Source organism: Lipophrys pholis (genome assembly GCF_963383615.2).
Source record: "Lipophrys pholis genome assembly, chromosome: 19".
Lineage (NCBI taxonomy): Eukaryota > Metazoa > Chordata > Actinopteri > Blenniiformes > Blenniidae > Lipophrys > Lipophrys pholis.
The window spans coordinates 18,365,217-18,378,038 of NC_137647.1; the positions used below are offsets into that span (position 1 = coordinate 18,365,217).

General features: G+C 43.0%; 1 protein-coding gene across 1 annotated transcript in view; it reads left to right on the forward strand.

Moving 5' to 3' along the window:
* LOC308124644 (inactive phospholipase C-like protein 2) overlaps window positions 1-12,822 on the forward strand; it is a 75,452-nt gene that overhangs the window by 51,350 nt on the left and 11,280 nt on the right. Inside the window, exons 3-4 of the mRNA XM_080487766.1 lie at window positions 426-629; window positions 5,642-5,717. Coding sequence (XP_080343892.1) covers window positions 426-629; window positions 5,642-5,717 — 280 coding nt within the window. The remainder of the gene's footprint in view (window positions 1-425; window positions 630-5,641; window positions 5,718-12,822) is intronic.

Below are 12,822 nucleotides of genomic sequence, written 5' to 3' on the forward strand. Positions count from 1 at the left end.
TAATGGCAGTTGCAGTAGATACAAAGTCTTACCACATATTTGAAATTACTCAAAGGATTCAACATGAGAAGATTCATAGATTTCATTGCCGATCAATCCCAATGACTATTAACAATGTGGTCGAAGCGCTTTGTGGGAGGGCTAATCCTCCCCCACAAACTGCAGAATTACAGTGTGAGTGTTCAGGACACACGACAGCTAAGTGAATGCCACTTACGGAGTATTTATGTGCATTGATTTGTTTCTAGTGGAACACTTCACACTTAATTTTGATTAATGGTGCTTAACAATTGAAAACAACAGGAAGTCCGGTCCAGTGCTGCCACACAGAAACTCACTGACATGGAAGCAACGAAAAAGGTTCATGCCGTCACCGTTTTCGATCGAATCCGTGTGTTTTCCTAATAATTGTGGTTTCTTCCCAGAATGCCATGGTGTCCTTCAAGGAGCTCTGCGGCCTGACCCCCGCGGCCAACATGAAGCAGTGCATCCTGACAGTGTCCACCTGGCTGATGAACAGCGAGCGATCCCTGAGGGTGACGGTGGACCTGAGCGAGACCTACCCCACCATGGAGGCCCAGGGGCTGGTGCCTGAGCTGCTGCGCAAAGTGCTCAACGCCTATGACATGGTAAACAAAGGCAGGAGAGAGTGCATGTGCAAACAGAGGTCATAAAAGGACACCCCAAAACGCAGCGAAATGGTTTCTATCTTCACTTGAAACGTTGTCGTGTAAACTGTGCCTCAGTTAAAGTTTTCTAAGAGTTTAAATGGCTCGGCCTCCCTCCATCTGGTTAAGACGAACAGTGAACAGCATGAACTGAATCAAACCACTTGGGATAATGGGTGAATCATCTCCAAAGAGATATCACCAAGGCACGGAGGGTTTAAAATCTTCTGGTGTAAATAACTACTGCAGATACAGCTTGAATGTCAAATCTCTCCACTATTTCAGTGGATGCGATACGTCTTTGCCATCATGTGGATTTCTGCAGCAAACAATGGGGGGGGGAAGCACATGGGAAACTTTCTCAAGCTGTCACGCAGAGATTTTACAAGCTTTCCAACCTGCAGCTAAAACCCACCTGATTGACCGGTCAGATTCTCAAACTGCAGCTACTTCATTATATAATTTCCCATGTCCTTCTCTGCTACACTGCATTTTTCAACACTTGACATTGGCACAGCCCAAAAGGGGCTTTGCGGGACTCTGTGTGTAATTAGTTGTCACCCTCTGTCTCTCCGTCCCTCCTCTTCTCCACCGATGTTTAGTGAGAACCGGCGAAGTCGGAGAGGGAGGTTTTTCACGTCGGGTCACCGGCGCTCCTGCGTCGGCATCAGCGGCGACGCCGACACACCACTCCTCACAGCGTCTGCTTTGGCTTTTATTATTAGGCTTCACAGCAGGCGAGGGGGTTTGGCACTGTCACAGCGACTCTCACACTTTAATCCTCAGTCACTTCTCTGGAAACGATCTAAAAATCTAACGCGAAGTCTCACTTTTGAAAAGTTTCACACAGCAAAGCTGGCCAGTCATATTATTTACTTGTGATTTGCAACTTTGCAAAATCGGAGCAAGCTCAATCCAAAAGTTGTCGCAAAGCTGCAAGTAAAGTGACACTTTTCTCACTTGCATCATCGTGCAAAGTCATTGCAGATATCGAATATATACAAATGGTCCAGCATGATACGTTATGTAAGGAGTTTTCACTTTCAGGACTTGTGCGGTCATTAACATGTGCATTACCCTCTGGTCTCATGGTCCTAACACTTGGGCCATGGCAACTGAGTGTTACATGGTGCTGCCCTGAGATTGGCCAGTCGCCACACTCTCTGACCAAGAACAGAGGGTCCAGTGTGTGTGTGTGTGTGTGTGTGTGTGTGTGTGTGTGTGTGTGTGTGTGTGTGTGTGTGTGTGTGTGTGTGTGTGTGTGTGTGTGTGTGTGTGTGTGTGTGTGTGTGTGTGTGTGTGTGTGTGTGTGCATGTGTCATGTGTGTAAACGTTAGTGATTTCTGTGGAGCATGGCTCCCGACACCAGGCTATTTACTGCGTAATGACCGTGTGTAGCCCGAGCCTGTGGGCGGTAGCGAGCTACCATTATAACCCTGAGCTGCACAGAACATCAGGACAATGGTTCTCTTTAAAGTGAAAGGCACGTAATCTATATATTTATCTTCAGATGCACACTGCTGCTTTGTTTGACCAGAAAAACAAAAAACGTATACCTAACGGTTTGTGTGCTGCATTATGCTTGTGATTCTGGGGGATTGTTTTACCAAATATGAGGAATTGAGTTCAGTGTTTGAACTGGTTTCTAGACAATCAGCCACTTGTGGGAGTGTGCGACATTCACAACTAGAATGTAGTGCAGCTTCATACACGCTGCAGTCAACATCCCTCTTTCTTTAGCAGTGGAAAGTCCACCATCTGTACAGCATCTACAACTTCTGCACACCATCCTCCCCCACCTCCACCCAATAGTCCCTGACATTTGTGTCCCTCTTCACCAGGGCTTGGACAATTAATTGACTATGAGTGGACATTTTGTAGAGTTACCATCATTAGATCTGCTGGCTAATACAGTAGGGCCATTATGTATGGATTAAAAAAAAAATAAAAATAAAAAATATATATATATACACACACAACATTGATTTATTATTTCTCATTTCTAAGGCTGATCAGGGAAAGTAAAGTTGGGTTGTGGGAAGTAACATGCTCAGGTCTGCTCCACAGCCCCTTATCAGCTTTAAATACAACTCTCAATACGACACAAAGGAGCCATAACATTATGACCAGTGACTCGCACTTCCCATGGCACGTGTTCGTGGGTGTCGTATATCAGACAGCATTTTTTTTTTTTCTTAAATTTGATGTGCTAGAAGCAGAAAAAGGGGCAAATACATCAATTTGAGTGAGTTTGACAAGAGCCGAATAGTGCTGGCCAGATGACTGAGTCAGAGCTTCTTGAAACTGCTTGTGGGGTGTTTCAGGTCTGCAGTGGTGTGTATCCATCAAAAGTGGTGCGAGGAAGAAAAAGCAATGAACTCGTGACGGGGTAATGTGCAGCCGAAGGTCACTGTGCACTTGGTCTCACCAGTTACAAGGCCTGAAGCATCTGTTGCTTTGACTCTGGAGTCCATATATTAATAATGTTATGGCTCTGCACTTAGAGGTTGTAGATTATTCCCCGATGAAATACCTAATAGAGTAGATATGAAAGGTTGTGCAGCTTTTTTTCTTTCTTTTTTTTAGGGTTTTTAATCTCTTAATGAGGAAGCCTGAATAAATAAGCTCACTTCTGCAAACTGTCTGCATCCCAAACAGTTCTCATAAGAGGAGGGAAAAACATGAAACGGCATGCTATAAACACACACAAGTTTGTGTACAGTGTGAGAGTCCCCTTCCTGTCTCTCACTGGAGTGCGAAACTTCATTAGCCTCCTCCTCGGTGTTGTAGCGATGGTCCAGCTGCTCCTCATCAGCACCATGGGATAATATTTAAGGCTCTGACCGCACATCGTAGTGCGTCTCCGGAGCTCTCGTGGTACTGCATGTCGATGCAGAGGCAACATTCAGTCACAGCCAACTGTGAGAGAAACGTCTTGGCTTGTACCAATGTGAGTCATTAGTTTAATGTAGTCAGGTTGATGACAACACACATATGGACAAAGTGAGATTTGGGTTGGATTATACAAAAGTGTGTGTGTGTGATTGACTTGTGATGGACTGTTGACCTGCCTAAGGTATAACCTGACTGCGCCCACAGTCGTCTGGGCTCAGCCCATTGATTGTCTCAGCAGCAGCCATATCTGTGTGTATGGCAACATACACCATTACCTCTGATTTAGCAGAAATATATATAATAAACGTCCAACCAATTATACCGGTCGTAATTTGAGTCTTTATTGCACAGACTATATAAAAAGTCCTCTTGCTTCACTAGTTTGGTTAATTTTCATGTTCACGGTTTCACTGCTCTTCCCATCAATAGTGCAGAGGTGTCAAACGTAAGGCCTGTGGCCCAAAACTGGGCCGCAAGAGGCTACAATATGGCCAAACCACCGAGAACATTGTAAAACCTCTAAAGAAAACAAATCACTTAAGTAGAGATATCGAGATATGCTGCTATGAAAGATTGGCCTCAAAGCCATGCTGTTAGAGTGAGTTTTTTAATACATGCGTAATGCAACGGCAAGAGGTTTTTAAAGATTTCATGAAAATTGCCTTTATGTTGAGATTGTAGTTGCTTTCTGTGGTAATTGTTGTTATTTTTTTAAATGTCGACATTTTCATCACATATACTCTACACCACAACAAACAAAACCATAAAGGGGTCATATCATACAGCCTTTCAATACTTTCACACGTGTCTCGTTGTTCAAAAAATATTCAAAGTTTATTGCCCCAAATCCAGTTTTTTATATGAGCTGCATTCAGAATCTGCTGCGTCTGTGTGAGGTGGACTGGCTCCGCCCACACATCTTGGGAAGAGGAGGGAAGTACTTCCTCTCGTGGTGCCATGTGCCAGAGCAGGGGTACATCCAAATAGTCCCTCCTATCTCCTTTCCTATCAACTTTTCCTAACCCCTGGAAGTGTTTAAGTGGTGGCCATGATAAGGAACGTTCGAATTCTCAATAAGCTAAAGAAAGGAGGCTCAGTGTTTCCTTTATAGCCTCCTTTAGCCTCGGAAACACTGATGCATCCTTTTACCAAAGGAGACCAGATCATGCTGCCCCACATATCCTTGCAGCGATAACATCCGAGCGTTCAGGGAAACTCAGGATGACTCAAAGCAGATCACTTGAAGTTGCCAAAGCAATAATCTGCTTTGAACAACTTAAAATGCAATTTGATTGGTTATTTATTCACCTGGCAGCCTCTTTTCCCTTGATTTAAATTCAAACTTTGTGATATTTGAGATTATATCAGTGGTTAGAGGCACAGGGGAAAGTGGTAGAAATGCGCTTTTTGTAGACCATTTTTGGAAATTTTGAGTTTTTCACCACGGCTGACGTCACTAACCTTCGCCGCCGTCGGATTAGTATTACGTCACCTAGTGAAAGTGCGGTCCGACAGTCACAACAACGTGATCGCCTTACCCTATCGTCATTCCCAGGTATGGGGACGCATATTACAAAGGGAATTTTGCACGATATGACCCTTTTAAAGTTAAAATTTAACAGTTACAATAACACAATTTTACCAGTTCTACCCAGAGAGTCCACAGCTTTTCACAGAGGTCAATGTCACAGTAACAACATGCCCAGCCCGAACTTTAAGGACTGCTCATGTTTTCCCATGAGTTTAAACAAGTCTTGTCTTGTCCCTAGATGACAAACAATGAAACTTGTCTTCTTTATAGACCCAATTAATTTGAAATAATCTGCTTGCGCTGATTAGGATCTCCCCACAATTAATGTGAGCAGATAAGGAACCTTTGCATGACAGCTGTTGTCTTAATTGGCTTGTTTTTATGCCTGTAAACTCATCGGCTCAGCTCAACTGCTTCCGACCGAGTCCTGGCTGTGGAGCGGCTCGGCGAGGCAGAAATGTACTTTTCAACTGTCTGTAGTTTTCACTTTTTTAAATTCTAAATTGTTGCGATGCAACTTAACGCCATGTCGTCTTTTGTCTTCCAGATGATCCAAACCAGCAAAACACTGATCGAGTCAGCCGATGTGGTCTACTCCAAGCTCACACAAGCACAGCGGGCAGGTATGCAGTGTTGTGGGAGTCCACAAGCAGCAGACTGCATGTTTGCTGCTGCCTCTGTGGCGTTTTCCACACTTGAAGCTCACGCTCATTACGGCTGGATGCTCGAGCCGAGCAGATAACAGTGATTTCCCTGGTAGCTATTGGAACATTTGCGATAATATCTTGAAGATGGTTTCTGTGTTTTTCCCCTCATAAAGCCTCTGATATAATACAAATGGAAAAAAAATAAAATATTAAGTAGCAGCATGCAAGAGATGGTGGAGTTCTCTGTCGCTGAGCTGCGGGTGACTCACCCTTCAAGGACGAGGCATCCTACTTGAATCCAAATAACTCACTTTCGAGCATGTTTCTCTGGTTAGCTCCAAACAACAAGGATCAAAACAAAGCTGCATGAATTCATTTATTTTTAGATTTTTCTTTTCGAGACAAATGAATAGCCTTTAGTGCGGTGTGTCGTCCTGCGTAACGGGAGGAGCGTAGCACGTGTACTCCCACAAACACCTCCGTCAACATCAACAGGAGTGTCCGCCGTGGATATGAAAAAAAAAAAAAGAAAAAGAAAAACCAAGAGCCATCATCAGTGAATCAGCAGCGACTAGTTATCATGTCAGTGGGCAGGTGAAAACAATCAGCCCGCCTCGCAGACAAAGGGCTGCAGCAGGAAGAGGACAGAGAGCACACACATGCTTTGATGGGAAGAGAGACGAGAAAATAGGCTTGACAGAGTGCGGAGTGAAACGAGGAGGGCGGCATTACGCAGAGAAAAGGACGGAATGAAAGAAGCTTTTTGTCACTACATTATTTTTTTATTTATTTAATATTTTTTTACAGCATGCCCAGTGTAAGAGGTTCAGCCTCTGCAAAGCGAAAATAAAATGGACCATTAAAAGATCATTAGCAGAGAAATGGCTTCGAATCAGGGAATCCTTTGACTTGTCTTCTCTCTCTACTTCTTTTTTTACACTTCCCACTAATTCTGCCCCATTTTTTTTCCGCTTCTTCTAATAGACAGCATGCTGAAAAGCCCCTCGGGCTGAGGGACGTATCCTCATTTCCATTTTTAAGAGAGACACATAACACAAACGTGCATTGGACACCTTAAACCTACACCTATTCCCCGTTATTTTAGCTGCAGTGCAGGGGAAAATAAAAATGATTTCCCCCTTCCTGAGAGATTAAAGCTACTTCACCAGCAGGCCAGGCAAAATCTGGATTTCCTGTATTTCCAGAATAAAGTACAGCAGCTCAGTAAGAAATAAAAATACAGTTTGGACACGGATGTCTAAATTTTCTGATGTGATCATGTGAAAGCGCCTCAGAACCAAAGAGCCTGTAAACAAAATGTTCAGTTCAGTTTTTAATTGCGTTCCTGTAGTGTAAATAATGTTGCTGCAAAATATAAAACGTACTGAACGCGCACACATACATGGCATACAAGAGTTAAAAATCCACGAGGGGCGATGTGCTGAAACAACATCGGTAGCAGCAACTACAGAGAATCATAAAATAAACTAAAATAGTTTGGCTCCGACAGATTATGCGCTATAATAATGCAAGATCAGTAAAGTGCCAATACATGATCTTCAATTATATGTAGTGTTGAATTTAATAAGGCTTTAATTGGTCGATGCATCATTTGCATGTATGAATAACAATGATGCTGCGAACATGAACTGAAACGAAAATGCAATGTTGTGTTACTAAAGAAGTACAGTATTTAAGGGCAGAGAGTGGGGGACATGTAAAATCTGATCTTGGTCTGTCATTGTCGGTGAGGAATTTGGACATGTCTGTATGAAACGTTCTATTAAGTCCCTGCGATAGAGGCACATTTATTATGGCCTGGCATTTTAAAAATGTCGGTTGTAAAAACTAATAGTTACGTCATTTTCAAACCTCATTCATTCCTCTTTTTTTTCAAATGTCCCCCATGCTGTCGTTGTCAGAAATAGCCAACCTGACTTGTTTTATCCCACCCTGGCTCTACATCTCATATCTGTGTGCTAAATTAGAAAATCACAAAGGTTTTACTTTAGATTTTTATTCCTTTTTTTTCCTCAAGGTTGTGTTTGTGTTTTCTTTTTCTTACCCTTGCCCATCGTTTAGTTTATGTCAACAAAAGAAAACTTGAAGGTGAAAAAAATCAACCTTGTGGATTCAGGTCATATTTATTTTATGGCATTTACAAAGATTACAAAAACAAATTAAAGAACAACCCCCCGCCCTTTCCACCCGCCGGCCCAAAAAGAAAAGGCGTTAATGATCTTAATGCACCCACTGTGCTGTTCTTACTGCTTTGAGATTAACAGGCGTTACACAATACTGAGATCTGGAACTGAATGGGGGATTGAAGTGTTGCAGTGAAAGCTTGCTTCATTTCAAGCAGCATCACATTAAAGTCAAATCCATACAGTGAAGGAGAGTTTGTGGAAACATGCGCGCCGAAGTCTGCAGGAATCAGATTTTCAGTTTGGATCAAAGAAATCTCAGGTTGTTCATCATAATGTTTCCATAATGTGGACTAAACCGTCGGCTGTTTTAGATTATCTAAACCAGGAGAGTCAAACTTAAGGCCAACTACTAAACTGCGAAACAACCAAGCAAATTGTAAACATTTCAAAGATAACAAAGATTTTTTTTTATCAAATTTCTTAAGAGTAGCAGAAACAACACAATACTGAGACTCAAGCTGAGATATCAGTGATGCTGCCATGAACTCTCGCCACCTCATTGTAAGTAAACTGGCCCCAAAGCCGTCCTGGCAGGGGGAGATTTTCTGACATTTCACTGCATTTTGCAGCAGATTGTTTCCTTTAAATTGGCTTTATGTTGAGATTGTAGCCATTTTTGATAGTAATTGTTTGGTTTTGTGAAACTGTAGACATCTTTATCACATATATTCTGCGCCGCAATGAAGGAAAGCGTCAAAGTTTAAACTGAAAGGTTATTAATGACACTGTTTTACCGACCCACTCGAGATGAAATTGGGCTGAATGTCACCCCTCAACTACACTGCGTTTGACACCCCCGGTCTAAAGCTCAGAAAGGCTTTAGAAAGGCTATTTTATTCCACAGTGTGCTGCGTTTTGTGTACACAAACCGGACACACTCATTGGCACATGCCAACCCAATATCCCGAGGCCAATAAGCCCATTTGAGCCTGATATACGCTGCTCCGCTCCCCGATCTCACGCAGAGGAAAGCATATGCTTCACTCCTTATGCAGCGTCGAGCCGAGCTGATGTTCTTGCCGTGTAATGACCCAGAGATGTTGGTTGAACGCCGGGGTTTCAACCACAGAGCCGTCCCCTGGCTCCTGAGGTCCCCGGGCCTCGGAGGAGGACACATCTTCAAAGGAGGCGTCTGTAGAGTTAAGCGGGGCTTAAACTCCCACACAGCCTCAGCCACTCGCAGCAGTGTCAGTCGCTTTATGTCAGAAGGTGAAGCTCGGCTTACTGCAACTTTCAGGTGAAGAACTGCATCTTGTGGCCATCCGTGTCTGCATCACCTGCGTTATTGTTTCAAAAAGGAAAACAGAAGCTCTTAAATTTGGATGTACAAGGCGGAGGGGCTGGTTCGACAGCCTCGAGGGGCCGAATCTGCATGCCAGACATACAGTAGCACTTTCCCCATACACACACGCCACAAACTGAACTGCCTCCCTTCCCAGAAATACATGTCCACTTTGAATATCTCGCCATGCTTTCAGATAGATTCTGTCATTTTGGTGGCCGTACAGCGGGGGGGGGGGGGGGGGGGGGGAATCTTAAAAACGTGTTTCCTGACATCACGTAGCAGAACTATTTACAAAAAACCCAGTTTGTTATCTCTTCAATCATAAAAAGAGTGTGTAGTACAACTTGCAGCCTTAAATCGAAATTGGAAAGTAATCATGCAAAAACTTTAATTAAAGTTAACCTTGTTGCCGTACAGGGAATACAAAGTGTAAAAGTGGCGCCGGCTCAGAATCCAAAACAGCAACTTATTATCACATCTTACCCGTTAGTTGTGTTTGTGCATCATTTGTGCAACAGTGTTGAAAGTTACTGAAAATTAGTACAGTTACAGTTACCAATTTCAAAAGTAGCAGGCGTATTTCCATTTCTGTTTGGGTTTTTCCAAAAAAATGTAATGACGGCGTTAAACATAAATCGAAAGAAAAAACCGTCTGACAGGAAGATTGTGATGTTTGATTGTGTTTACGTGGCTCATTATTTTTTAGATGTGCTGTGATAATCTCCCACCTGTACTGGTAAACTAATTACTCAAAGATATTAATACGGACACGTCTGTCCCACTTCTCCACTCAGTGTGCTGCTCCTTGTCCTCTCCATCTGCTTCCTGTCTCACGCCATCTCTCCGTCTGCTGCAGCTCTCTCTCACATTTGATATGCACAATGTCGCAATTGTCCATCAAATGTATGCATGCGTTCACACAAATGGCAATAAGAATATATATATATATATATATATATATATATATATATATATATATATATATATATATATATATATATATATATATATATATATATGAGGTGCTATTATTACTCTGTCAGATCAAGTTGCTTTTTTTCACAGAAAATCTCACCTTGAATGATTGATGATAATTGTTGTTTTCAAAAATTCAAACGGACTCCAGTGGAGATCAGATTGACGTCTTTGATCCACTTTTTCGTCCAAAATCTTTGAGAAGAAATCGTGATAGAAAGAAATACGTAGACGGTTAAATTATCCGTCATCCATCCTGAAACTTGGATTCATTTCAGGCCCCGCCACCCCAAGTTATGATGCTCCCTCCACCGTGCTTCACCGAAGGGCTTTATTGACCACTATTTCCTTTGGACGCAGTACAGACCATTTAATTCTATTTTCTATCATCCATCCATCCATCCATCCGACCTCTCATCCTCTCACAGTGAGGGGAGAGTGCGAACCACTACATCACAAAAGCGAAGGTAACCTAGTACAATTTAATTTTGCATTTAAAGCCTTATTGTGAGGTGAGGGTGAAGCCCCACTGTAGAGGCTTCAGGGGGACAAAAAAAACAACAGCAGAAGAGAGCTGCAGGGTCATTATCTACTTATTATTTATTATTATAAAAATACCATCCAGGGAAAATCAAACCAACAAAAGATTCCTTTCCTTCCTCGTGTGCCTCGCCATGCCGCCTCCCCTGCCAGCCACCTTCACTTCTCACATCACCTCTGCTCCTCCCTAGTCGTCGGCCCGCCTCTAGACTCCTAAGCCCCGTTTCCACAATGCCCCTTGGTACCGGTGCCGGTCAGGTGGGGGTTGACTATCCGTAACCAGACCCGTATCAGTGCCGCGTTTCCATTACACGGGGAACAGTTTGAAATGTAGGCGGGGTTATGAACGGTTGCGTAATCATGCAGGATGTGACGCCATAACATCTGAAAGTATTTTTCAGTAACAAAATATCATCAATGAATAACTAAATAATCAATGTCGAGGCCCAACAAGCTGGAGTGAAGCCGGTGCTCCCTAACAAAGCCAGAGCATTAATTCAAATAATGCAGGTTACCTCTCAGTGCAACACACTTTGTACTGTTTTCTTTTGCTTTGTTTTTGTAAACCTGCAACTCGAAGTTTCCAACACATTTCTGCCTCATTTTGTTAAAGTTAGATTTGACCTTTTTTTTTCGTTAAATCCCTGAACGCACCACTTATCGGGCATCCCTTAAACCTTGAGATTGTGCACAGTAAACAGCAGCAGCCTCAGCAAAGGACTGAGATGCTGAGTTTCTGTGTGGAATTGAAGGTTTTATACCTGCGATCGATCCAGAAGTCAAAGGTATAATTTGGGAGTATTGGCTGTGTGAGAAGGTGCTATTAGAGGACAGACTGTCAGTGTGAAGGGGACTATGTTCATTTGTTTCATTAATTTAAGGCCTGTGATTAGATCTGACACTTTGGCCCCGGTTATTTAAAGTGTGCTCCGCTCATCAGCTAAATGCTGCTGTGGAAAGGTTGTATAATCATAATGATGGCTGCAGCCTCAAACCAGGGAGACCAACGGAACTCTCACTTGATCACATTGGCTTTCATTTTAAATCAATATAAAACGATGAGCACGTACAGATTTGCTGTATCCGTACGCTGGTGTGCTCACGTTTCAAGAATGAGAAACGCCAACCCAGGTCAGTTTGGATTTGTTACGGCTCTTGTGTCCCGGCGCCTCTTCTCCTCTTCCTGTGTTTGGTTTATGCCCAGTCATTATTGCAGCTAATCAGTTTAATTCGGGCAGTGGAGCTGACGTGTTGATGAGGACGGAGAGGTGCTGCATGATTCCCCCCGGGCGCCATTGGTGGCTCGCCATCACACACGCTGCTAATGGGGGACCAGGAAAACAGCTGGGATGCACACTCTGGCAACTCCAGATGCTAACACTGTGTTGTGTGTGTGTGTGTGTGTGTGTGTGTGTGTGTGTGTGTGTGTGTGTGTGTGTGTGTGTGTGTGTGTGTGTGTGTGTGTGTGTGTGTGTGTGTGTGTGTGTGTGTGTGTGTGTGTGTGTGTGTGTGTGTGTGTGTAAAGACGTGTGCACTGGCATATCTAATCTGTGTTTGGGGAGCCCGGCTCTCACTCCTTCTCCTAACCAGCCTTCGCTTCACTTCCCTTTCGAAAGGATTCTCCTAATTAAGGGCTTTGAAAGATTTCTAAACATCTTACAGACCTGTTTGTGTTGATGATCCATTCAGCTGTGTGTGTACTTTAGATTCCATGTCCTATTTATGGTTTCATAATCTCATATCGGATAAAGGAGTGCTTCTTTCAAAGCTGAATGAAGCACATTATTACAACAGAGTCGTCATGTTGCTCTGTCTGGTGATCAGAAGATAAAAGTACATGCAGAGAACCTTCCTGTGTCACATTCCTTAATGTTTTTAACATTATAAGATATTATTTCTAAGATCAGCACCCTCATGCTAGTTGTAGATGCTTTCAATATCACAAATGTGCTGAGTCTCGATATAGGTCATCTCCAACTGTCACGGGGGTATATTTTTAATCTAACACCAATAAACTCTGTTGTGAAAATGATTGAGCTTGAAGATCATTTTACTGACCACATGGTGGTGTAGT